Genomic DNA, 27,908 nt, shown 5'->3' with positions numbered 1-27,908 from the left:
ATAAACTGGTGGCTTGAAGCCCAGCTGGGCCCCCAGGGAACTATACTTGCTCCCTACGGTGCTGCCACAGAATCCAATTTTCTTCACCATAGGGGCTGGGGTCCCGGGACCTGGAGATCTATCTGCACGTTGCCGACTGCCTGTGCTCCCCTCATTTGAGGAACACTGTGTCTGAAAGGTCGGCGATCTGGGCCGTGCGGAGGAACAAGGGAGGGAATGACAGGAGAGTCCGCCTTCCCAGCACCCAGGGGAGACGGGAGCCGGACAGTCTGCAAATGTGCAAAGTAAGGGCCTTACCTGGAAGACAGTGAGGATGGCAGCAGGGAAGGTGTCGAAGTTGGTTGTGGGAGTCTCATCCTGGAAGTTGAACCTGAGGAAAACAGGAAGGCTTGGGAAGCGGCAGCCCCTCAGCAGCGAGGCAGCGCCTGCAGGCTCCAACATGGCCTCAACCTGCTCGCTTCAGGCTGCAGACCGCTGCACACCGGCCCCTCTGAGGACCTTCCTCGCAGGAAGGTGGGTGGAGGCAGCCTGGTCGGCGCTGTCTGCTCTGAGCTCTACCTCCCTGCAAGCCCCCAGCCTTGAGCTCTCCTGCCCAGGCCCACTTACTGTCCCCCAAACAGCTGCATCCCCAGCAGGGCGAAGACGACAATGAACAGGAAGAGCAAGAAGAGCAGGCTGATGATGGACTTCATGGAGTTCAGCAGGGACACCACCAGGTTCCGCAGGGAGCTCCAGTACCTGCAGGGCCAGGCAGGGGGTCTGAGCCAGCTCCAGACGCTGACTTCACACTCATGGCTCTCTGCAGCCACACTTAAGGCTCCCGTGACTTTCTAAACCCTGAGGGCTGCACGCCTAGGTATGAAGTCAGAGCTTTTCTCTGGAGTTCCAGGCCCACTGCCCTGGACTTCTCTCCCTGAGGGCCCCATGGGACGGCAAAGAAAAACACACCCAGTGCAGGACTCACCTCATCCCCCCAAACTGCTCCCTGCCACTAGGTTCAGGAGGGATGAGGCCACCATCCAGGTGGCCAGGCCCAATCCCAAACTTCATCTTCAGCCCCTCCCTGCCCCTCACCCCTCAAACCCAGTCAGCTACCAAGTGTCTCAGACTAATGCCATGTGAAGCAAGTCCCACAACTGCTGTCATCAGCCCACAGCAGGAGGAGCAGCTGCACCAGAACCTAGAGCAGATCTTCTGCAAGCGCTATGGCTGGTGGCAGAGACCCTGGCTCCAGTGCCCCCTCACCAGGGACCAGGGACACGCGGCATGGAGAGCTTGTAGGGTGGCACCACACAGACTCTCTGTGGTATCCCTCAACGCCCCGCATCCCAGAGGGCAGTGACCATGCCCTGCTCATGCACGGGTCCCCCTGGCACACAGGCGCCACCGAGGTTGCTGACGGCAACTGAGGGGCCGGTCCCTCATGTCCCTGTGCCTCTGCACATGCTGTCCCATCTCCCTGCAATGGAGGGACTGCAGGACAGACACTGGTCTCCTTTGGTGCTCACTCTACCCCCGGGCACCCTTGGGCTCCCAAACCGTGTCCTTCTCCCTGGCGCCCACATCAGAGACCCCGCTATCCTCCATAGATTCTCTTACAAAGTACCTGAGGGCTAATGGCAGATGGGGTGGAAGATTCTGGGAAAGGAATCGAGACTTCTCCTGGGACTAGCAGGGGTCTAGGCCAGCCTGCCTCAGGACAGGGGTCACCTACTTCCTGGGAGAAAATGGAGCCCAAGATGCCAGACCTGGAGGTGGGGTAAAGGCAGCCCTGCGGTCACTTCCTGGACCCTCACACCAGCAGGTTCTGGGAAGGCAACAGAAGTCTGAGGACGCACAGCACAGAGCACCGGTGGGGATTCTGTCCCAGTGGGACTCAACTCTGCCCAAAACTCTTCTGCCTTTATAGCTTCATATCCTCCTATGTTCTTAGGTTTGGATTTAGAGTGGATTTTGGAAAAGACCTGGGATTTCAGTTGCCCTGGGGAGGTCAGTGGGCTTCTGAGAGGTCGTCTTGATCACCAGAGGTGTGACCTATGACCTGGCCCTGCATGGGCTGTGTCGGCAGCTCTGCTCTTTGGGCCCTACAGCTGCCAAGGACACACACCAAGGTCGATGCTGGCCCACGCGTGCGTCTGGTAGGGTCCAGCTACTCAGGAGCCTCCGCGGTGCAGCCTTTGCTGCTGATGAGACTGCTGTGAGGAGGGTCTCTCTCTCTCTCTTCCCCACTACAACTCTGGCAGCAAGGGGAAGGGTTTTTGCCCTGGTCCTCCTCTCACTACCTGCATCTGTCATTTCTTGGGCTTCAGTCTCTTTGTAGGCAAACTGCAGCAACTCGCTTCCAGAGACAAGTGGTACAAAACTGTAAACATGGTCTTGTCACTGCCATCGTCAGCAAGGTGCAGGGTGGAGAAAGCAGGCCTGGGCACGGGGGCCAGGCAGGCACCAGGCTGGCTCGGTAAGAAGCTCAGGGCCATGGCAGGGTGCACACAGGCTCCCAGGGGTGGAGCTGCAGGGAAGGTGGGCAGACTTGGGGACCAGACGGTGGACAAGCTTCCATCTGATGACTTCTGTCTTCCTCATTAACTACAAAGCAAAGTCACCTTTGAAGGCTGGGAAGATGGGGTGGTGGTTTCAAGAGAGGAGATGACACGAATCATGGGGAGCAAGTGAACAAGAAAGCTAAAGGGTGCCAGAGGCCAGTCGGGGATGGCCCTGAGGGCAGATGTGGCCCCACAAGGCTGTTTTGGAAACATCTTTTGTATTTAAACCAACTGTAAGCCACAGAGAGAGCTTCTGGGTGCTATGAACTCCTGGGGACAAGCACCCTGTGTGGCTGATCCCACGCCCTCTCCACCCTACACCTGCCCTCGCCTGGGAGCGCAGGGGACATACTTCGTGACTTTGAAGATCCTCAGCAGGCGGAGGGCCCGCAGCACGCTGATCCCAAAGGAGCTTCCAGGCTTGATGGCCGCCCAGACCACTTCAAAGACGCTCCCCACAATGACCTGCAATGGGATGGCGTTAGCCTTGGGTGCACCGCATCCGCACCCGTGCATGCAGATGGATGTGTGTGCGCACCCTGACTGGCTGCACCTCTCCGTAAGGAACCATCCTGCTTCCTTGTCTGACAATCAAGCCAGATAGGGTAACTAACACAAGGCACACACCTCACACTGAGCTCTTGGAACCTTTGGGGAAGGCTGTAGAGTCCCACCAGTCCCGGTACCTGCCCTCCCTCCCACTCCCCACCCCCCATCCCCCACCCCAGACGCACCAGGAGGACACAGACGTGGGCTAGGTTAGGCCTGCTGGCTTTCTGGCAGACCTTACAACCACCTGGTCTAATACCTCCTCTGTGCTTGACCACAGCCTGGTGACACTGGTGTCTTCTTCAACAACTCTGGAGCTGGGCAAACTTTCAGACAGCACTGACTATTAGACTGTTCTCTCAGACTAGCAAAATCTGTCTCCCTGTAACTTCCCCTCCCTGATTCTGCCACTGCTCCAAGATACTCAGATTCATAAATTGTATCTTGAGTCTTTTCTTCTCCAAATGACCAGGAAACAGCACATGCCACCAAGAACAGATTATGGCAAGCCTGCCTGTTTGTTGCATGCACCGTTGACGTTGGTGAGCTGAAATTTGTAAGCAAAGTACACGTCCCTCCTTCCAGCCGTTCCTCAGATAGACCGTGAGGAGGGCCGTCCTGGTCAGGGCCTGGTGTGAGGGACTCAGAAAGGACAGACCAGGGGGCTGGAACACAGGAGACCCTTTACCACCTTCCCCCTGGACAGGACAAGCAAGGGGCCCCAGACTGAATTCTTTCCCAGGCCACCACACCTCAAGGGGCACAATCTGGGCTCACAGAAAGCAGGAATGCCCATGTCTTCTTCATGTGTGTAATTCTCATTTCCTCTAAGCCACACTTCTGCAACTGGTGTGGAGAATTCCAAAGCTGAGCCTCTCAAACTCAATTATATTGTATTTGGGACATATATTTTCCAAAGTTTCAGTCATTTCCACCAATTTCACATCAACTGCAAATCTGATGAGCTTAACGTCAATGTTCTCACAAAGTCACTGAGAGAACGATGAATATGCTAAGACAGAGCCCTGCGGTACATCTCCAGAGACCTCCCTACAGGCTGACACTAATCTGTAAACCAGCATGTCTGGGAATGGCTGTGCACCATTTATGGATCAACTCAAATGCACAGTCATCTGCTGCACCTTTCTCCACCTTGTCCACAGATCGCCATTCAGAGAGTATCTAATGTTCTGTCAACAACCAGGTACACCAATATCCACAGCACCTGTGATAACCCTATCAATACAACAAATTAGGTGAGCTTGCCACCCGAGTCTTGCCAAGAGTGCCATCTGTTCTTGGTGATCACACGTGGCCCTTGATCATCACTACCAACTTTTCTCTGCAACAGCAAATCATCCAGATGCTTGCCTAGGGTTGAAGATTGTAGTTTTCTAAATATACTTTCTTCTCATTGCCAGTCTTCCAGCATCTCTCCTGTTTTCCACTAATTCTTTAAATTTGTCTTCATTGGTTCATATAGTAGGCAGCCTCTAAGATGGCCTCAGGAATCCCCACCACCCAGTATTCACTCCCCTGTATAATGCTATCCCCTTGAGGATGGGTTGGACCTAGTGACTCACTCTTAGTAAACGGAATACAGCAAAAATGATGGGATGCCACCTCTGAGATCTTGGGAACTCTTGACTCTCTTTCTCTGAACACCAGATATCATGTCATAAGGACACTCAGGCAGCTGGGAGAGGCCCATGTGACCAGGAACAGAGGCCTGCCAGCAGCCACACGAGTGAGCCCGGAAGCAGATTTTTTAGGTCCATTGACAGCCATCATGGGCATGAGGCTGGAAGTGAATTCTCCAGCCCCAAATGAGCCTGGGAAAACTGCAGCCTCACTAGAGACCGCAAGCCAGGCGCACCCAGTTAAGCCACCCTGATTCCTGATTCACAGAAACAGTGAAATAATAAATACTTGTTTTCTTACGCCACTAAGCTTTTGGATAATTTGTTCCCCGGCAGGAAAAGTCAATACAGATTTTGGAATCAGAAGTGCGGTGACGCTGTGATAAAAACCTAAAATGTGGGAGTGGTTTTGGAACCAGAGGATGGACACTGAGCAGCATATTCATGAAGGGCTAAAGTGCACTTAACACATAATTCATAGAATTTTGGACATTATGCATGCCGCACACCAGGGTCTGCAGGAAAGCAAGGAGAGTTTCATAGGAAACTAGAGAAAGGAGTCCTGTTGTGTGCTGGCAGAAAGTTTAGCCACACTGTTGCATGCAGCTATGTAAAAAGTAGAAAACAGGCCAAGTACGCGGTGGCTCACACCTGTAATCCCAACACTTTGGGAGGTTGAGGCAGGCAGATCACTTGAGGTCAGGAGTTCAAGACCAGCCTGACCAACATGGTGAAACCCCATCTCTGCTAAAAATACAAAAAATTAGCTGGGCGTGGTGGTGGGTGCCTGTAATCTCAGCTACTCAGGAGGCTGAGGCAGGAAAATCGCTTGAACCTGGGAGGCGGAGGTTGTAGTGAGCCAAGATCATGCCACTGCACTGCAGCCTGGGCAAGAGTGAGACTATGTCTCAAAAAAAAAAAAGTAGAAAACATGCTTAATAAACCAGATCAACCTCAAGAGCTCTCCGAGCCAAGTGCTGAAGGTGCCACCTCATGTCTTCTTGCTGCTTATAGTCAAATGTGAGAGGAGAGAGTTAAACCCAGGAAAGTGCACTAAATAAAAGGAAGCCAGGACTTGCTGGTTTTGAATATGCTCAGCCTCTCCAGATAGCAACATTAATAATGGCAAGGTCTCAACAAAGACATGGAAAAAAAAATGCTCAACACCACTAATTAGAGACATGCAAATCAAAACCACAGTGAGATACCATCACACCAGTCAGAATCGCTATCATTAAAAAGTCAAAAAATAACAGATGTTGGCGAGGCTACAGAGAAAAGGGAATGTTGGTGGGAATGTAAATTAGTCCAGTCACTGTGGAAAACAGTTTGCAGACTTCTCAAAGAACTAAAATAGATCTACCATTTGATCCAGCAATCCCACTACTGGTTATATACCCAAGGGACTATAACTCGTTCTACCAAAGAGACACATGCACTTGTTCACCACAGCACTATTCACAACAGCAGGGACACAAACCAGCTTAGGTGCCAGTTAACAGTGGACTGGATAAAGAAAATGTGGTATATATACACCATGGAAGACTGCACAGCTATTTAAAAAAAAAAAAAAAAAACACGTATTTTGCAGTAATATAGATGCGGCCAGAGGCCATTATCCTAAGTGAATTAATGCAGAAACAGAAAACCAAACACCACACGTTCTCACGTGTGGGAGCTAAACAAGGGTAGACATGGACACAAAGTAGGGAACAATAGACACTGAGCACTAGAGGGAGGGGAAGGGGTTGACAAACTATCTTCCGGGTACTATGCTCACTACCTGGGTGATGGGATCGTGTGTATCCCAAACCTTAGCATCACACAACATACCCATGTAACAAACCTGCACATGTGCACCCTGAATCTAAATAAAACTTGAAATTTTAAAGAGAGAAAGGTGGCATGGTCTAAAGATGAAGCCAAGGGCAAGACTGTGACTTTTAGTTGAGATCCCAAAAGGATCAAAGGTAGCGTCTCAGAGCGCTACTCAGCCACATTTTCAGGCTCTTCAAAGAGACTGAGGGTGCCTCACACATCCAGTCAATGAAGCAGTAACTTCTCCAAGACACTGGAGGTGTTGACCCTTAGCATCTCAACAGGAACACAGACAGAAAAGGTCTAAGGCCTAATAGGTGTGGGTAGAGCTTTTTTCTAATAAAGTGAACCCCAAGGTTCACAACACATCCATAAAGTTCTTAAAGGACATATATGCAGAGACATCACCAACTTGAACTGAAAGAATCAAGACAGTACACAACGAAAACAGGTCTTTAAATTCCCAAAATTCTGCCAGTGGGAAGGAGGCTGAGAAAACCATTCAACTGAAAACCTGAACTACCTTTGATGGAAAAGCAAAGGGAGGGAGAGGGCAGAACCAAGAGCCCAGAGGGTTTCCTGGCTGTAATAACGAATCCCAGACTTTCCAGCATGTGCCCCGCTGGATTTCAGAATCCCTATGGACCAGTGGCTCAGCTTTCTGCTGTCCCCTTGCTGAGCAGGAATATCTACTGCAGTTACCCTGTGCCCATCCTACCACTGCACGCTGAATGTGGAGCGTAGATAACCGTCTAGTTCCACAGGTCAACGGAATAAGAGGCACCGTGGCCACTGCACTTAGCGAACTACACTCGAGGAGCCTCACCCACACCTGAACCTGAGGATGAGATTCTGGACTCTGAGTTGATGCTGTAATGGATAAGATTTTGGGGAGTTGGCAGGGGTGAAGGTGTTTTACACTGGGAGGGATATGAGTCACTGAGAGCCAGAGGGCAGGCTGTGGCAAGCAGCCTCTTCAATGGCCCCCGTGGTCCTCACTGTCTGGTGTTCACATCTTCGCGTAATACCTGCCCCCATATATTCCTACCCCTAGCCCAGTCACTGGCCCAGTGACTCACTCCTAACTAAAAGACAACGGCAAAACTGACAGGATCTTTCTTTCAAGACAGGATTTCTATAGCTTCTGTCTTATGTGCTCTCAGTTCTCTCCCTCAGACCACAGCTGAGGACGTTCCAGCAGCCTATGGAGAGGCCACACGACCAGCAACCCAGTCTTCTAGCAACCAAATGCATGAGCTTGAAACCAAATTCTATAGTCCCAGTCAAGCTGTGGAATGACCGTATCTTTGGCCTTCAACTGGGCTGAATCCTCCTGAGGGACCCTGGGCCAGAGATACCCAGTTAAGCCACAGCTGAATTCCTAAGCCAAAGAAATGTGAAACAGATGTTTGTACTTTAAAGCTGCTAAGTGTTAGAAGAATGTGTCAGCTTATGTGCAAATTATCTCCATGTCCTGAGATGCAGTCAGTTCAGATCAGAAGATGAGAAGACATGAAAAAGATCCCTGCATCTCCGACTTCTCTCCATCTCTTCAGCTCCCTCAGTCAATGCCCTCAGGCTTTCCTTGTGACCAAGAAGTCGAAGGGTAAGAAGGGTTGTTGTCTTCCCACCATCTATCGAAATCACAGGTTTCGATATAGGCGGCCACCGCCTTCCCTTCCTCAGAGATCAGAAACACAGCATGATGCAAAACCACTACCCCCGAGGCCAGAAAGCCAGGCTCACCCACTGACTCCTCTCAAACCAATGGGCAGCCTGGGGCCAGTCACACAATGTCTGCCGTTATCATCAATAAAATGAGAGTCCTTGTGAGGATTCAACAAAATCACAGACACAAATGTCTACCACGGGGAGAAGTATAGCGCTCATGAGAGAAAAAGTCCAATTAAGCTGAATTTTCTCACTGAAGTTTTACTACCACAGTCCAGGCCCCTCTCTGGCTCCTGTAAACACTGCAGAGCTCCAAACCCTCCCTTGGGGGACAGCACTCCTACTCCCCACTCCTTCCTGAGGAGGCAGTGCTCCCACCTGTCACTCCTCCATGGGAGGGGTAGTGCTCCCACCTGTCACTCCTTCCTGGAGGACTCTGCTCCCACCCTTCACTCCTTCCTAGGGAGGTAATGCTCACGCCTGTTACTCCTTCCCGGGGGACTCTGCTCCCACCCTTCACTCCACCCTGAGGGGTGCAGTGCTCCCAGGCTTTACTCCTTCCGGGGGGGGCAGATCTCCCACTCTTCACTCCATCCTGGGGGGCAGTGCTCCCACTCATCACTCCTTGTCACTCCCACTTGTCACTCCTTACTGGAGGGTTTGAAGCGCTCTGGTACAAAGCCTTGGAGGGAATACTTACTCCCACTCCTCTCTCCTCCCTCAGGGGGCGGCGTGGCCACCCATCATTCCCAGCCTCCAGTAGGAAGGCTCAGAACTCAGCCTCTGGGCAGGTGCCAACAGTGCCACATCCCTAGGCTCGGGGTTCAGGTCCCAGGAAGTGTCCTGTGCTCCCTGCCGGGTTCCAGCGAGGAGCGTCTCGGACTGCCCTGCCCTGCCCTCTGTGCTCGAGTGTCATGGTAAGCGGTGAAACACGCTGCCTCCAAGGCTTCCCTCACCTACTGAAGTTGGTAAAGAGACCCAGGCCAAGGCCACCACCTCCCCCAGCCCCGCAAAGAGGGCAGGACCATCACGGCCTAGCAGGCCCCAACCCCCAGAAGTGCTGGTGGATGTACCCAAGCCTGCCCAGGGCCAGAGCCCCCCAAGCTCCATTGGGGAGAGACTGAGCCCTCCACAGGTTCGTGAGATCCCAGGCATGGAGGCAGCTGCAGAGCCTTCAGATGACTGTGAAAGTCTACGGACAGGATCAGAAGAGGGAGGAGTGGCCTCCCGCCAACAGAGAGCGGCTGAGGCTGACACTCCCATCAGGCCTGGCCACAACAGGCCTCCTCTGCCAGCCCCTGCTCCTCACTGTCTTCAGGTAGGCTTTCTGACCCATGGAGGGTCACAGACCCCAGCCCACACCGGGCATGGCCTATGGGCAGGGGCCATGTGTGCACACGCAGGAAAGGACACAGCCTGGGCCCCTGTGGGCCCCCGATGAGGTCTCTCACTCACCCCAAAGTCAAAGCAGTTGAAGGAGGACCGGAAGTAGCTTCTGGGCCCCAGGCCATACATCTTCAGGGACATCTCTGTGAGGAAGAGACCCAGGAAAACAAACTCTGCAAAATCTAGGAGAAGCCGGAGAAGAGGGGGATTAGCTCGAGGCCTCCTCCCACTCCGGCTCCAGCCCAGACTGGAGGACACCAGACCTCTGGGCCTTCCCAGGGCTGAGCCTTCCAGGCCTGGCCTACAGTCCCATGCTCTGAAGTCTCAGCCCAGGAAAGGAACGATAGATTGAGAGGGACACGGAGAGGTACCTGTTCCAGTCTGAAAGGTGATGAGTGCCTAGTGCCTCTGAGACCCAGAGAAGGACGGGCTCAGCAGGAGGCAAGCTCCCAAGATCAGCCCAGGTGTGACTTCTGGAGTCATGGGGGTGCCCCCTCCTCACCAGAGGAGGGCCTGGGGCTATGAGGCAAAGGGCCCCATTTCCCCCGGGGAGAGGCCCAGCTACAGCTTCCAGTTGTTGGTCCTTCCACCTCTGGCCTCACCCCAATCTCTGACCGAAGGTGGGGTCCCTCAACCTCCTTGTCAGAATCTCCCATCTTTCCACTGGGACTTCCCAGAGGAAAGGTGCCTCTCCCCAGGATGGCCACAGCACTGTGGCTGACTTGTATTCTGTTCACATTTGCTGCCCTGAAGGCAGACCTCCTCCACCACTGCACTCCTATCCGGCACGAGGCTGCCAAGAGGCACTGTCCCCTTGCACTCTCACCGAGTCACAGAGGTTCCCACGCGCACAAAAGCAGTGGAGCGGGGCTGTCCTGGGCCCAGGAGTCCTGCTGACCCTTCCAGGCCTCAGGACTGAGAGAGGCCATACCTGGGCTAGAGGGCTGTGCTGGGATTTCAAGGTACACAGACCCTGCTCACCCAGCCCAAGCAGAAGGAGGGAAGCAGCACAAAAGAACGCCGTGGCTCCAGAGGCCACAGGCAGCAGGAGGCCCAGCCAGGCCCAGCCACTGGCTGAGCCAGGAGTCCTAGGCGTCAGGGTGAGGCCACTGTCTCTGACTCTCCTCCCAAAGGGCAGGGATTGGCTCTTAAACTTCTCATGGTGCTGGTCAGGCCAAAGGCAACATGGCTCTGCTAGGGCAGCAGGGGCTAAGGAAGCAACAGAGCCCCGGGCAGAGCCCACATGGAGAACAAGACCCTGGGAGGGCATGAAGGGCAGGCCCCTAAGAGTCCACACCTGGGCAGAGTCCAGCTCAACCTTCCCAGGGCTTCTGAATCCCCCCCACAGTCTCTGTTGGGACACGGGACCTTCAGCTGACACAACTTCTGATAAAGCAGACGCTGGAAGAGGGGGCCACACTCTTCCCATCCCTATGCTCTTAAAATCTCCACCAAGGGCTGTGCTGCACAGGTCCAGCGGCCTCCGTTGGGGACAAGTCTGCAGCAGCCCAGACCTGGGACAAGCAGAGATGACAACTTCACAGCCCACTCAGGCACCATACAAACAGGAGTCTCAGGGAGGGACACCCTGCTTTCTATGGCCTGAGGACATGGACAACCAGTTCCTTGGAGCAAGTCACCCACAGCAAGCCTGGCCTCTGACACCAGCCAGAAAATCAGCAGGCACTCAAGCTAAGCATGGGATGAGAACAAGGTCAAGCAGCGTCCCTGGAGAAGCCGAGAGGCCCCTGTGAGAGGCACGGATGCCCAGCAACCCTCAGGCAGGGCTGCTCGGGACGGAAGGATCCACCCTCCACTGAGACCACTGGACCCTACAGCTCTGACCTGGGCCTGGCTGTGCAGACCACCAGGTGTAACATGTGGCAGAAAAGCTGTGCCCCCTGCAGTCCAGCCCAGAGCACCCCAGCAAGCCCAGGGGAATACACAAGCAGCTTGGAAAGGCCCAACACTCCTGGCCACAAAGTCCCAGAGCCCCTCTGCATGGGTCACAAAGGCCTCGGGCTCCCCACACGAGGGGCTCAGGCCCAGGGAGGAGAGGCCCCAGAGATAGGACTACGGGCACCCACGCCCTAGATCTGGGAGGGGAGGCTACCCAGGCATACACCTTGCTCCCCAGGAGACCAAAGTGAGAGCACTTTGCAAGGAACAAGTACAAGAAATGCAAATGGCAAAACTTTTGGAGAAAGAGATCTGAAATCCGCCAACATGCTATCTGCCCTCTCACTCTCCGTAGGAACGGATGCCCTCAGCCTCACATACTCAGCCTCCTCTCTGAGGCCAAGAAAGGGCATTCGTTCGCACACGTCTGTATCATGCATCCAACCAGCAGGCACTGGTGCTGTTTCGAGCCAGCAGGGGACAGGCTGAGCTGGACTCTGCCCAGGTGTGGAGTCTCGGGGGCCTGCCCTTCATGTCCTCCCATGAACTCCCTTCTCCCCAGGAGTTCACAAGCTGAGGGGGAAACAGAGACAGATCATTAAAACCGGGTTTTGTCTTCTAAGAGGATGGTGCTGTGGGAGCAGAGGGAGGGTGAGCAAGTCTGGTGAGCTGCATAAGGCCCCCCCAGGGGCTCACAGGATGGCGAGGCCTCTTAACTCAAGCCTCTCTTAACTCAAGCCTCTCTTAACTCAAGCCCGTCTTAACTCAAGCCTCAGTTTTGAAGGTTCTGGCAACGCATTGAAGGCAGGTCCTTGGAGAATGGACAGCCGAGGTGCACAAAACCCACGATGAACCCCTGCGAAGCTGCTCTAGACTGGGCGGCCACACCCCCTCGCCTCTGGCAAGCCTGCCCCACCTACTGAGCCAGCCTCCCTCAGGCCCAGCCCAGCCGTCAGGGACACTGCCCACATTTCCGTCCAGCTGTTTTTCCCTCAGTGACGCCAATCAAGCCAGGAACTCCAGGAAACCACAGACAAGACACAGCAGCGGTCTATCATCATGGATGCCTGTGGCCTCACCAACGCCTGGACACTCCCAGCCCTGCGCTCCCACACAGTAGACGCACGACTGGGCTGTGCAGCCCTACCCCTACCCACTGCCTGCCAACTCACTGCACACCAACAGCCTCTCACAGGGAACAACAGGCTGAGCCGCTGGGTCAGGAGGAAGTCCTTGGTCCCCACCTGATCCCCAAGGGTGGGAAAATGTTAGCCAGAGGACTCAAGAGAGACACTGAACTCAGGCCCAAGCAAAGTCCCGCGGTGCCACCCTGTGGGCCCCAGGACATATGAATCAGGGGCTGGGACAGGCAGTTCCATGTACACAAGCTGCTCCTCGGCCTGCAGCCGCCCAGGAGCCTGAGCGGGAGCTCCCTTGGCTCCTTTTACTTCTGCCCCCCACAACCATCTCCCTGTTCGCATGTCGTAGATTTCAGTGTCAAGTTTGGGAAACTGCAGCCCAGAGTTCCACCCCAACACAGCCACTCTCCCACCCATGCTTCCAGGTGACCTGCAGCCCCATCTCTCCCACTGTGGAGCGTCAAATCCTGCAGCTCAGGGAAACCTCACACTCCTGGGCAGAGCAGGCGAGGCCCCCTGGTCCACAGAGCGGGGCTCAGCCGGCCAGCTAGGGCCCTGGTGAGGCCACCGTCACAGCAGCACACAGTGACCGCCAGGCTGAACTCGGAGCTGGGACGAACGGAGTCGGAAAAGGCTTTCCTAGGTGCCTCCGTAGCTTCAGGCACACAGGGCCCTCAAGGAGAGACTGAGGCCCTCCAGGGAACCCCAAACAGGCCCTGTCTCCAGACCAGCCATAGACACCCAGCAGGGTGAGTGCAGCTGAACCCTGAGGTCAGGAGGACTGAAACACTACCTGACAGGACACAAAACATGGGTGGACTCTTTGGTTTTGATCGTCTTTGTGAAGTAAGACCACAGAGCAACACTGTTCTCCACATGAGCCAGAGAGTCCAAGGCTGTGACAGACCAGGCCTGGAGGGGCCCATCCTCGCTCCTGTGCTGAGGCTTGTGGAACAGAACTGCAGTCAGCTCACTCCACAGAAAGGCATGAACGCATCCAGATTCAGCCAAATGTAAAGAAAAATGAAGGTAACCAGGGGAACCCAAGGAGGGTACGAAGCCAGGACTCCCCCCTCAGGAAGCTGGGGCAGAATCAGCAGCCAGGTGGTAGAAAGGAGTGTGGGGCTAAGTCCCAACTGTGGGTCTGAAGCCCTCTAGGGGGAGGACACCCATCTGCCTGGCCTGGCTTGCCCCTGGTCGTCCCACATACATCCTGCCCTGGGTGCCTGGGACCCCTCAACCAGTCTCACACTATGCTGAGGGACAGGGGTCTAGCAGACGCAGCTGTGCTTTCTGGAACCCAGGGGCTGGAGAGGCCACCCTCCAGCTCTGGACACACCCCAGGCCCCCACAGAGGCCCCTGGGGACTGACAAGGGCTGTGGGATACTTTGGGCAACATGGGGGTGGGTCCCGTCCCACCCAGGGTGGTCCCAGGGCATGGACCAGGGTTTCCAGGCTAAGAGCAGAGATGCTCAGGAAGTACCTGAGGGAGGGACGGGGATACGTACACAGCGCCGTGGTGAGCCGCCGCGGCTGGTTGTAATGCACCATGGCCACACACAGTGTGTTCAGGGCCACCACACACAGCACCACCCAGTAGAAGCTCTGAGCCTTCACCATGCGCCGGATGAAAAACCGGAACATCTTCTCCTTCCTCCGGAAGTATGACGAGCTCTCTGTCTTCCCGCTCTTGAGGCTGGCGCGGGCGAAGGGGGATCCTGAGGGGATGGGGGTTACTGAGGATGTGGGGACCACTGGGCACCCGCCTACCCCACCTGTGGACCCCCACAGACGCACCCTGGAGGACACCAGCCTCCAGCCCCGGCCGGTCACAGACAATCGTGCCAGTGACCCCTGTGACCTCCACTTCACAGCTGAGGGAACCAAGGCCTTGATGATCTCCATGGTTACTGGGTACCAGATGAGACAGCGGGATTGAACTGGATGATGCGCACTCACTGTCTCTGGTCCCCAGCATCCCCAGCCACCTTCTAGGAGCACAGTCTTGATGCCCCCCGGTCACTCTCCATGAGCACCCCAAGCTTTTTCCCCTGAAGACATAAATCTGAGTTAGTCCCTCCCCAGATCCCATCTCTTCAGCATAGCCCACGGAGCTCTGCAGCATCTGTCCCTCCCTCTTTCTCCCTCATGGACTCAGGGGTCAGTACCCATGGGCTGTCTGTTTTCTAAGTAGTTTTCCTGGAACACAGCCAAGTTCATCGGTGTATGCATGGTCCATGGCTGTTCAATGTCCACAATACTCACTGTTGGAAACTTTGTCCACCTGCTCCAGCCTGACTGCTTCTCTGCCCTGCTCACCACCCAACCCAGCAGCCTTTTCCCGTATCCACGCACACCACTCCTGCTGTGTCCTGGCCCTTCACACAGTATCCCAAGTGTGAAATGCGTCCCTCACTGGACTCCTTCCCACACACCTTCGGGTCTCAGCATTAACGTCACCTGCACAGAGCACCTGCTCTGGGCACACTGTTTAGAACAGGGCCCTTGGCTCACCTCCGACAGTGGCCCTGACCACATCACCACTTGTCACTGTGTTTTACTGTTGACCTGTTCCATGCCCAACTCCCAGACAAGACTGTAGGCTCCATGAGGGCAGGGCCACGTTGTCTTTTTTACCACTGAGCCCCTCACACTGAGAGGGGCTTAATCAATGCTTAACAACTGAGGGAAGGGTCTCTGTGAGGATTCAGCTGTGTGTCTGTACAGGAGCAGGCTGTGTGTCTCTGCAGGAGAGGAGGGTCTAGGCTGTGTGTCTCTGCAGGAGAGGAGGGTCTAGGCTGTGTCTCTCTGAAGGAGAGGAGGGTCTAGGCTGTGTGTCTCTGCAGGAGAGGGTCTCTGTGGGTGCTCGAGGGTTCGGGTGTGCGTCTGTACAGGAGCTGGCTGTGTGTCTCTGCAGGAGAGCACATCTGCCTGTGTAACCGTTTCTTAGTTTGTGCGCTAAGCTTGGCCGTGTGTGACTCTCAGTGTTCTCAGAGAGCAGACAGCTGTGCCCCAGCCATTAGTCTCTCAGTGGGCTCTGAATACCTAGGCTTGAGCATGGGGTCCCCGTGTGAGGATGTGGGGAGCAGTGTATGCTAACATGTATTTTCTGTGTGTTTGTACACACATGCGTATGTGTGCACAACCAGGTTCTCAGTGGCACAAAAGAGCAGGGGCGGTGTGGGCATGTGTGCTATGCACAATTTTCTGTTTCTACACACGTGCATATGTGTGCATGCTCAGGCTCTCAGTGGCATGGGAGAGAGGGGGAGTGTGGGCACTTGTGCCATGTGCACTTTCTGTGTGTACACACGTGCATGTGTGTGTACACCCAGGCTCTCAGTGGCACGGGAGAGAGGAGCTGTGTGGGTATGTGTCCTATGTGCACTTTGTGTGTTTGTACATATGTGCATACATGTGCACACCCAGGCTCTCAGTGGCATGGGAAAGAAGAGTTGTGTAAGCATGTGTAATACATGCATACCCAAGCTCTCAGTGGCACTCAAGAGAGGAAGTGTCTGAGCATGCTTACTATAAGCACTGTGTGTTTGTATACACATGCATATGTGTGCACACCCAGGCCCTCAGTGGCACAGAAGAGAGGGGGTATGTGGGCTCGTGTGCTATGTGCACTTTGTGTGTTTGTACACATGTGTGTACATGTGACACCCAGGGTCTCAGTGGCATGTGGCCGGCCCTCCTGAGGGCCAGGGATGACCATTCCCCACAGAGGCAGCAATAGGACAGGAGGGAGGCAGGCATGCAGTGCAGATAAGGAGGGACACACACACAGGCAGAGCTGTGCACAGAACAAGCCTGTCACACACTCCGAACCCCGCATGCACCCACACACAGTTGCGCAGGAACACAGGAGTCACACACACACATGCTTCACAGCACACATCCAGCCCGACCGCGCTCACTTTTGAAGATCCAGTGAGATGCTCACACAGATGCACTCCTCAGCACACATGAGGCACACACCTGTGAACACAAACAGGGCCACTCTGGGAAGAAGGGATAGAGAACATGCGACTCATGTAAACCACTGTGTCTGCACGCACATGTGGCCAGGAAGACAAGCAACAAATTCTCCAAAGGGGACTCTGTGGCCACGCCCACCAGCCAGTAAGAACCAGTCAGCCCCTGCTGTGAGAAAGGCCTCATAGAAATGCTGCCCTTTCACAACGGGCCACAGCACCCCCAACACACACATCTTCCTGTGCCACACAAGACAACCACACACATGCTCGCCCATCACAGGCACAACTATAGTCATGCCAACAGCCATATTTGCACAGAACCACACTCCCCAGACATTGCCCTTAAAGTCCACCAGTTCCTTGCCGTAAACATCCACTTTAGAGAAGCCAGAGAAGCTAGAGCCAGGGGACTGAGCAAGACCTAACAGAGGGACTTCTGCTCCAGAGTTCCTGGGGGAGAGCTGGGTGCAGCCCCTCACATCCTCAGCAGCACCCAAGACAGATGCGTTTGTTCGCTGGGGATGGGGAACAGGTCCCTAAGGACAGCAAGCAGCCACTGTGGGCTCCAGTCTACGCCAGTAAAAGCAGAGTCTACAGGATAATGCAGAAACATCTCTGGAATCACAACTTTGGGTGGGGAAAACCAAGAGAGATTGGGCTTCTTTTCAGCTTCCTGCATTTTCCAGGTTTCACTTAATTAGCATATATTATTTATAATGAAAAAGCTTATTTCAAGAAAACTGATATGACATCTTCAAGCTAGGGAGAACGTTCCATATTACATTAACCTATGAATGATGACACAGTGAAGTACTGTTGAGAATAGGGCCTGACTACATGCAAATACTTAAGATTTCTATCTCTTGTGCCCTAAGGCAGAGTCTTTGCTAGTCCTGGGTAACACCCATTTGTTCAAAAAATATGTACAAATTGTGCCAGGCCCTGACCAAAGCCCAGAAAACACAAAATGACCAAGATCTGTCCCTGCTCTCAATAACCCTTCTAGGGGCCAGCAGAAGACATAAAAGAAAGTGTATTTCCTTCCAGCGCAGCTGCTGTATTTGCCACACGGGGCAACAAAAGTGGCGTGAAGCTACAGCACAAGCTGATGGAGGCCCTAATGGCTGTCACCCCTGGCCCTCATGCACATCACACAGCCTGGAGATTCCTCAACTGAAAACAGAGCACAGTCACCTGAACCTCACAAGGTGGTGTGGGATTCAATGAGACAGCACAGGGCCAAGCTCAGTGGGGCTCAACCAGCTGACAGGCATCAGGGCAGACAGGGTGACATGGGTTATGGACAAGCCTGGGCTGGTGATACAGCCAGTCCTCAGGCAGAGGGCAGTCGAGTGCACCAAGCAGTGCTGAGAATGTGGAGATTCAAGCATGGCTTTGTCTCCTCCCCACCAGGCCCCAGGCCCTAAACCCACCCTAAACCAACAGCAGAGGCCAGTGGGTCCTGAATGCAAGTGAATCCTTGGTGCCTGCTGGGCACCCAGAAGGAAAAGTCAACAAAGGCCCAGGGATCCAAGTATAGCAACAAACAACTCAAAATAAAACCAAACTAAAAGAGAGAGAACAAAACTTTTAGAGAAAAAATAAAATTATCTTCTGAAACCACTCAGCAGATGAAAAAAAGGGGAGTTTAGTCAAGCACAAGCACCATCTCCAATGTGGAGAAGAACATGAGCTCAAGGAAGAGGGCGTGGACTGACAGGAGCAGAGCAAGTGATGCCAGGTGAAACAGGAGGGGCTCCAGAAGCAGGAGATCAAGAAAAGGAGACAGAATAATGAGACAAATGGAGGGAAGTACTCCGCGCCAGAGGGGGCCCTAAGCCTACAGTTTGAGGGGCAGAGACAGAGCAAGTCACTGACAAAGGAAAAGCATCCAAGTGTCCAATGCCTCGTCTGCAACAGGAAACGAGAGAGAGAGAGAGAGAGAGAGACAGACAGAGATTGCAGCATGCACAGCAGCCTGGATCTCGCTCCTCAGTGGGGAACAAGGAAGGGCACCTGAGCGTACACAGGAACTTGAAGGGTCAGCCACCACCCACACCCCCATTCATTTCAGGGGAGAGCAGCCAAGTGACAGGACAGAGTTAAAATGGGGGAGATAGTCCTGCAGTGAGCAAGGACTGAAGAGGAGGAGAGGGGAGGGGAGGGGAGGGGAGGGGAGGGGAGCGGAGGGGAGGGGAGGGTGACAGAGCAAGACTGTCTCAAAATAAATAAATAAATAAATAAATAAATAAATAAATAAATAAAATGAAGTAGGACTACAGGCACGTACCACCATGCCAGCTAAGTTTTTAACTTCTTTGTAGAGGTGGGATCTCACTGTGTTATCCGGGCTTATCTCAAACTCCTGACCTCAAGCAATCTTCTGGCCTCAGCCTCTCAAACTGCTGAGATTACAGGCATGAGCCACCATACCTGGCCAATAGACTTGATTTTAATAAATATACCTACAATCCAGTATCTCTTAAACACAGGACACAGGAGGGGCAGGGCATGCCACCACCTTGGTCATTCAGGCTTGTCAGCCATCCCAGCCTATGGGCCTTGGAAAGTTCAAACTGATCAGGGGATGAAGGGATCTCCAAAACAGCACAGCTGCTCTATCAAAAGCCAGGCTGCTTTAAATGGGTTCTTGATCCCATTCCTCCTGACTGGGTGAGACCTCCCAACTGGGGTCTCCAGTCACCTCCTATAGGCACATTCAGGCCGGCAATAGGTCAGTACCCTCTGGGACAGAGCTTATAGAGGAAGGGGCAGGATGCCGTCTTTGCTGTTTCATGACCTTCACTGGTGAAACCACCAGGTACAGGGAAAACTAAGGCAACTAGGCTCTGGAGTGGACCCACAGAAAATAGCAGCAGCCCTAGGGAAGAAAGGCCAGACTGTTAAAAGAAAAGCAAACAAACAGAAAACAACAACAACAACAAAACACAAAAACCCCATCCAAAGGTCAGCAACCTCAAAGATCAAAGGTGAACAAGCTCACAAAGATGAGAAATAATCAACACAAAAATGCTTAAAATTCAAAAAGTCAGAGTGCCCCTTTTCCTCCAAATGACCGCAACACCTCTCCAGCAAGCGCTCGGAACTGGGCTGAAACTGAGATTGTTGAAATGGCAGAAGTCGGCTTCAGAAGGTATGTAATAATGAACTTCACTTATGAAGCTAAAAGAGCATGTGGTAACTCAATGCAAAGAAGTTAAGAATCATGATAAAACAATACAGGAGCTGACAGCCAATATAGCCAGTTTAGAGAGGAATATAACCAATCTGTTAGAGCTGAAAAACACACTACAAGAACTTCACAGTGCAATCACAAGAATTAATAGCAGAACAGATCAAGTGGAGGAAATAATCTCAGAGTTGGAAGACTATTTTTCTGAAATAAGATGGGTGAACAAAAATAAGAGAAAAAAGAGTGAAAAGAAATGAACAAAACCTTTAAGAAATATGGGATTATGTAAAGAGACTGACTCTACGACTGATTAGGATACCTTAAGGAGACAAGGAGATTGGAACAAGTTGGAAAATGTACTTTAGGATATCATCCAAGAGAACTTCCCCAACCTTGTAAGACTGGCCAACATTCAAATTCAGGAAATGCAGAGAACCCCAGTAAAATACTCCATGAGATCATCCCCAAGACACATAATCATCAGACTCTCCAAGGTTGAAGTGAAGGAAAGAATGTTAAGGGCAGCCAGAGAGAAAGACCAGGTCACCTGCAAAGGGAATCCCATCAGACTAACAGTGGACCTCTCAGTGGAAACCCTACAAGCTAGAAGAGATTGGGGGCCAATATTCAACATTCTTAAAGAAAATAATTTCAAATCCAGAATTTCGTATCTGGACAAATCAAGCTTCATAAGCAAAGGAGAAATAAGATCCTTTTCAGGCAAGCAAATGCTGAGGGAATTTGTTACTACCAGACCTGCCCTGCAAGGTGTCCTGAAGGAAGAACTAAATATGGAAAGGAAAAACCATTACTAGCCACTGCAAAAACACACTGAAGTACACACACCAGTGACACTATGAAGAAACCACATAAAAAGTCTGCAGAATAACCAGCTAGCATCATGATGACAGGATCAAATCTACACATAATAATACTAACTTTAGGTGGGCCATGGTGGCTCACGACTGTAACCCCAGCACTTTGGGAGGCTGAGGCAGGTAGATCATTTGAGGTCTGGAGTTCAACCAGCCTGAGCAACATGGTGAAACCTCATCCTACTAAAAATACAAAAAAATTAGCCAGGTGTGGTGGCACATGCCTGTAGTTCCAGATACTTGGAAGGCTGAGAGGCAGCAAAAATCACTTGAACTCGGGAGGTGGAGGTTGCAGTGAGCAGAGATCACGCCACTGAACTCCAGCCTGGGCAACAGAGTAAGACTCTGTCTCAAATAATAATAATAATAATAATAATAATAATGACTTTAAATGTAAATGGGCTAAATGCACCAATTAAAAGATGTAGAATGGCAAGCAAGACAAAGAACCAAGACCCATCAGTATGCTGTCTTCAAGAGACCCACTTCACATGCAAAGACACACATAGGCTCAAAATAAAGAGATGGAGGAAAATCTACCAAACAAATGGAAAACAGAAAAGAGTAGGGGTTGCAATCCTAGTTTCTGACAAAACAGACTTTAAATCAACAAAGATCAAAAATGATGATCAAGGGCATTACATAGTGGTAAAGGGTTCAATTCAACAAGAAGAGCTAAGTGTCCTAAATATACATGTACCCGATACAGGAGTACCCAGATTCATGAAGCAAGTTGTTGAAGACTTAAAAGAGACTTAGACTCTCACACAATAACAGTGGGAGACTTTAACAACCTACCAACAATATTAGACAGATCAACAAGACAGAAAATCAACAAAGACATTCAGGACTTGAACTCAGCTCTGGATTAAGCGGATCTGATAGATATATACAGAACTCTCCACCCAAAGACAATGTAATATACATTCTTCTCATCGCCACGGGACACTTACTCTAAAATTGATCACATAATGGGAAGTAAAACACTCCTCAGCAAATGCAAAATAACTGAAATAATAACAAACAGTCTCCAAGACCACAGTGCAATCAAATTAGAAATCAAGATTAAGAAATTCACTCAAAACCACACAACTACATGCAAACTGAACAACCTGCTCCTGAATGAATTTTGGGTAAATAATGAAATTAATGCAGAAATCAAAAAGTTCTTTGAAACTAATGAGAACAAAGATATAACATACCGAACCTCTGGGACACAGCTAAAGCAATGTTAAGAGGGAAATTTATCGCACTAAATGCCCATACCAAAAAGAAAGATCTCAAGTTAACAACCTAACATCACAACTAACAGAACTAAAGAACCAAGAGCAAACAAACCCCAAAGCTAGCAGAAGACCAGAAATAACTAAGATCAGAGCTGAACTGAAGGAGATAGAGACATGAAAAATCCATCAAAAAAATCAGTGAAAACAGGAGTTGGTTTTTAAAAAAAAAAAAAAAAAAAAAAAAAAAAATTAAGAAAATAGACCACTAGCTAAACTAAAAAAAAAAGAGAAGACAGAAGATTCAAATAAACACAATCAGAAATGATAAAGGATATATCACCACTGACCCCACAGAAATACAGACAACCATCAGAGAATACTATAAACATCTCTGTGCACATACGCTAGAAAATCTAGAAGAAATGAATAAATTCCTGGACACATACACCCTCCTAAGATTGAATCAGGAATAAATTGAATCCCTGAAAAGACCAAAAATGAGGTCTAAAATTGAGGCACTAATAAACAGCCTACCAATCAAAAAAAGCCCAGGTCCAGATGGACTCACAGCTCAATTCTCCCAGAGGTACAAAGACGAGCTGGTACCAATTCTACTGAAACTATTCTAGACAATTGTAAAGGAAGGACTCCTCCCTAACTCATTCTATGAGACCAGCATCATCCTTATACCACAACCTGACAGATACAACAAAAAAAGAAAACTTCAGGCCAATATCCTAGATGAAGATGAACATTGATGCAAAAATCCTCAACAAAATATTGGCAAACCAAATCCAGCAGCACATCAAAAAGCTTATCCACCATACTTAAGTAGGCTTCATCCCTGGGATGCAAGGTTGGTTCAACATACCCAAATCAATAAATGTGATTCATCACATAAACAGATCTAAAGACAAAAACCACATGATTATCTCAATAGATGCAGAAAAGGCCTTCGATAAAATTCAACATCGTTTCATGTTAAAAACTCTTAATAACCCTAGATATTAAAGAGACATACCTCAAAATAATAAGAGACATATATGACAAAGCCATAGCCAATACCATAATGAATGGGCAAAAGCTGGAAGCATTCCCCTTGAAAACCTGCACAAGACAAGGATGTCTCTCACCACTCCTATCCAACACAGTACTGGAAGTTCTGGCCAGAGCAATCTGGCAAGATAAAGAAATAAAGGGTATTTACATAGAAAGGGAAGAAGTCAAACTATCTTTGTTTACAGATGCCATCATCTGAGAAAAGCTTCTCAAGTTGATAAGCAACGTCAGCAAAGTCTCAGGATACAAAATCAACGTTCAAAAATTGCCAGCATTCTTATACACCAACGATAGGCAAGCCAAGAGCCAAATCATGCATGAACTCCTATTTGCAATTGCCACAAAAAAATAAAAATAAAATACCTAGGAATAAAGCTAAGATGTATTCCCTATTATTAAATGGAATACTCTACTTAATAAATGGTGCTGGGAGAACAAACAACCCCATTACAAAGTAGGCAAAGGACACGAACGGACACTTCTCAAAAGAAGACATAAGTGTGGCCAACAAACATGAAAAAAAGCTCAATATCACTGATCATTAGAGAAATGTAAATCAGAACCACAACGAAATATCATCTCACTCCAATCAGAATGGCTATTATAAAAAAAAATAGATGCTGGAGAGGTTGTGGAGGAAAGGGAACACTTTACACAGTTGGTAGGAGTGTAAATTAGTTCAATCATTGTGGAAGATAGTGTGGCAATTCCTCAAAGACTTAGAGGTGGAAATATCACTTGACCCAATCCCATTACTGGGTGTATCCCAAAGGAATATAAATCATTGTATTATAAAGATACATGCACAAATATGTTCATGGTGGCACTATTCACAGTAGCAAAGACATGGAACCAACCTAAATGCCCATCAATGATAGACTGGATAAAGAAAATGTGGTCACACATATACACTATAGAATACTATGCAGCCATAAAAGGAATGAGATCATGTCCTCTACAGGGACACAGAGGAAGCTGGAGGCCATTATCCTTAGCAAACTAACACAGGAATGGAAAACCAAATACCACATGTTCTCACTTTTAAGTGGGAGCAAAATGATGAGAAGACATGAACACATGGTGGGGGAACAACACACACTGGGGCTCGTCGGAGGGTGGCTGGTAGGAGGGAGAGCATCAGGAAGACTAGCTAAATGGATGCTGGTGATGTGATGATCTGTGCAGGTGATGTGATGATCTGTGCAGCAAACCACCATGGCACATGTTTACCTATGTAACAAACCTGCACATCCTGCACATGTACCCCTGAACTTAAAATAAAAATTAAGAAAAAGAGGCCGGGCACAGTGGCTCAAGCCTGTAATCCCAGCACTTTGGGAGGCCGAGAGGGGCGGGTCACGAGGTCAGGAGATCGAGACCATCCTGGCTAACACGGTGAAACTCCGTCTCTACTAAAAAATACAAAAAACTAGCCAGGCGAGGTGGCGGGCACCTGTAGTCCCAGCTACTTGGGAGGCTGAGGCAGGAGAATGGCGTAAACCCGGGAGACGGAGCTTGCAGTGAGCTGAGATCGGGCCACTGCACTCCAGCCTGGGCAACAGAGCAAGACTCCGTCTCAAAAAAAAAAAAAAAAAAAAATTAAGAAAAAGAAATGACGCTGACTTAATGAGGAAAATGAAGAAAAAAAATACAGGACATACATTTGTTTATGTGAATAAAACTTAAAAATCAGTCATGAACTTAGAATTTGAAAACTTATAAATGTAGACATTTACAGGCCACATCTCCCAATCATTATCTGATACAATTAGAAATAATAAAGGATGACCAAAATATCTTAACTACTTGTAAATTAAGAAGCACACTCCTAGTAAACCTTTGACTCAAAAGTAAAGAATCTATTATCGGCCGGGCGCGGTGGCTCAAGCCTGTAATCCCAGCACTTTGGGAGGCCGAGACGGGTGGATCACGAGGTCAGGAGATCGAGACCATCCTGGCTAACACGGTGAAACCCCGTCTCTACTAAAAAATACAAAAAACTAGCCGGGCGCGGTGGCGGGCGCCTGTAGTCCCAGCTACTCGGGAGGCTGAGGCAGGAGAATGGCGTGAACCCGGGAGGCGGAGCTTGCAGTGAGCTGAGATCCGGCCACTGCACTCCAGCCTGGGCGACAGAGCGAGACTCCGTCTCAAAAAAAAAAAAAAAAAAAAAAAAAAAAGAATCTATTATCTAGAAATCAGGAAAAGGAAGACATCACAGCAAAGCTTTACGTAGAGGAAAATGTACACCCTAAAATGCCTTTGCTACTAAAGAAATAAAAAAGAACATTACTTATTTTAAGGAATTAGAAAAATAATACAGTAAGCCACAATAATGTAGAATAAACTTTAAAAAGACAATTAAATTGAAAGCAAAAAATAGACGAAAAAATCTAAATTCTGGTTATTTAAAGTGATCTTTAATATATGCATTAACCCCGTATGATGCTATCTAAGAAAAAAACAGAAGGGAAAGTTAGACATACTAGGTGTTATAATGATCTAAGTCTCAGAGCCTTAAATGTCCTCTGTAACCATAACACTGTAGTATGTCCCAGCCTAGACACGAGGTCCCAACCTGTGCGGTGCCTCCGTGACATCTCCACTGAGTCTGCTGCACACATCCTAAACCCTGCATGTCTGAACCAAACATGAGTGTTAGTGCCAACCAACCCCACGGATCCTGTGGTCCAATCCTCTCGCTGCTCAGGACAAAGCCCTGGGGAGCTGGCCTTGATGTCTGCCTTTCCCCAGCCATGCCCAATGGGTTGGCAAATCCTGAAGGCTTGACTTCAAAATACACCTGGACTTACCATCCTCTCTGCTGCCACCTCCAGGCCCCAGCCACTGTCTGTTGCATTTTTACAGCAGCCTCCTAACTGGTCTCCTTGCACCTTCCCTTTTATCAGTTCAGTTTCTCTTCAGCTCAGCAGCCAGAGGGATCCAGAGAGACCCTTATACCACAGAAGCCCGAAGGTGTTGCCCCTCTGCAAACCACCAGGACAGCCTGGGGTGCTGACTGGAACTGAGCCTGTCTCACCCTCGAGTTTCCTCCACCGTTTCCCACAGCCTATGGCACCTCACTCCAGCCGCACTGGCCTCCAAGACGTTCCAACCCACACCTGCGTGCCAAAGACAGTCTTGTCTCAGGGTCTTGGCACTAGTTGCCTGGAATGTCCTTTCCCAGAGGTCCCTCAGGCCGACTTCCCCTCTCCCCTGACCTCCCCTCTCTTCCCCAGGCTGACCTCCCCTCCCCGGCAGCGTCTCCCCTCTCCCGGGTGTCCCTCAGGCTGACCTCCCCTCCCCCTCTCCCGACTCAGGCCAACCTTCCCTTCCCCCCGTCCCCCCCACCGCCACGTCCCTCAGGCCAATCTCCCCTCTGTCTCCTGGGCGACCCTCAGACCAACCTCCCCCTGCCCTCCACCTCTGAGTCCCTCAGGCCTACCTCCCCTCTCTCCCGGGTTGTCCCTCAGGCCGACCTCCCCTCCCCCTCTCCCAACTCAGGCCAACCTTCCCTTCCCCTCGCCCCCCCCCCCCCGCCCCCAAGTCCCTCAGGCCAATCTCCCCTCTCTCTCCTGGGCGACCCTCAGACCAACCTCCCCCTGCCCTCCACCTCTGAGTCCCTCAGGCCTACCTCCCCTCTCTCCCGGGTTGTCCCTCAGGCCAACCTTCCCTCCACCATGGCATCTCTCAGGCTGACCTCCCCTCACCCTCCCCCCAACTCAGGCCAACCTCCCCTCCCCACCACCGCATCCCTTAGGCCGACCTCCCCTCCCCGCTTCCCTACCCGCCTGCCACACCCCGTATCCCTCAGACCAACCTCCCCTCTCCCCCACCTCCCCTTCCCGCTTCCCTAACACCCGCCACGCCCCGTGTCCCTCAGACCAACCTCCCCTCTCCCCCGACCTCCCCTTCCCGCTTCCCTACCCCCCACCACGCCCCGTGTCCCCCAGACCAACCTCCCCTCTCCCCCGACCTCCCCTTCCCGCTTCCCTACCCCCGCCACGCCCCGTGTCCCTCAGACCAACTTCCCCTCTCCCCCGACCTCCCCTCTCCCCCGAACTCCCCTCTCTCCGGCTGTCCCTCAGACCAACCTCCCTTCTCCCCCGACCTCCCCTCTCTCCGGCTGTCCCTCAGACCAACCTCCCCTCTCCCCCGACCTCCTCTTCCCGCTTCCCTACCCCCCGCCACGCCTAGTGTCCCTCAGACCAACTTCCCCTCTCCCCTGACCGCCCCTCTCTCCGGCTGTCCCTCAGACCAACTTCCCCTCTCCCCCGACCTGCCCTTCCAGCTTCCCTACCCCCCACCACGCCTCGTGTCCCCCAGACCAACCTCCCCTCTCCCCCGACCTCCCCTTCCCGCTTCCCTACCCCCCACCACGCCTCGTGTCCCCCAGACCAACCTCCCCTCTCCTCTGACCTCCCCTTCCCGCTTCCCTAACACCCGCCACGCCCCGTATCCCTCAGACCAACCTCCCCTCTCCCCCACCTCCCCTTCCCGCTTCCCTACCCCCCACCACGCCCCGTGTCCCTCAGACCAACTTCCCCCCTCCCCCGACCTGCCCTTCCAGCTTCCCTACCCCCCACCACGCCTCGTGTCCCCCAGACCAACCTCCCCTCTCCCCCAACCTCCCCTTCCCGCTTCCCTACCCCCCACCACGCCTCGTGTCCCCCAGACCAACCTCCCCTCTCTTCTGACCTCCCCTTCCCGCTTCCCTAACACCCGCCACGCCCCGTGTCCCTCAGACCAACCTCCCCCTCCCCTGACCGCCCCTTCCCTCTTCCCTACCCCCCGCCACGCCCCGTGTCCCTCAGACCAACCTCCCCTCTCCCCCGACCTCCCCTTCCCGCTTCCCTAACACCCGCCACGCCCCGTGTCCCTCAGACCAACCTCCCCTCTCCCCCACCTCCCCTTCCCGCTTCCCTAACA

The 27,908-nt window shown here is 51.8% G+C and overlaps 1 protein-coding gene across 14 annotated transcripts in view; it reads right to left on the bottom strand.

Moving 5' to 3' along the window:
* Positions 1-27,908, bottom strand: part of LOC105472007 (calcium voltage-gated channel subunit alpha1 B) — a 253,579-nt gene that overhangs the window by 139,213 nt on the left and 86,458 nt on the right. For 9 of the 14 annotated variants that reach the window (XM_071078713.1, XM_071078714.1, XM_071078724.1 and 6 more), the window contains 5 exons: positions 14,155-14,364; positions 9,677-9,789; positions 2,896-3,008; positions 607-738; positions 298-370 (listed from right to left, as the gene is read on the bottom strand). In XM_071078713.1, the coding sequence (XP_070934814.1) occupies positions 298-370; positions 607-738; positions 2,896-3,008; positions 9,677-9,789; positions 14,155-14,364 (641 nt within the window). Of the gene's footprint in view, positions 1-297; positions 371-606; positions 739-2,895; positions 3,009-9,676; positions 9,790-13,438; positions 13,591-14,129; positions 14,365-25,792; positions 26,177-26,424; positions 26,473-26,613; positions 26,700-27,908 lie in introns of those variants that run through there. The other 5 variants (XM_071078711.1, XM_071078712.1, XM_071078721.1 and 2 more) reach the window with 4 other exon arrangements.

This window comes from Macaca nemestrina, chromosome 14, assembly GCF_043159975.1.
Source record: "Macaca nemestrina isolate mMacNem1 chromosome 14, mMacNem.hap1, whole genome shotgun sequence".
Lineage (NCBI taxonomy): Eukaryota > Metazoa > Chordata > Mammalia > Primates > Cercopithecidae > Macaca > Macaca nemestrina.
This window is presented reverse-complemented; position numbering and strand designations above follow the sequence as displayed.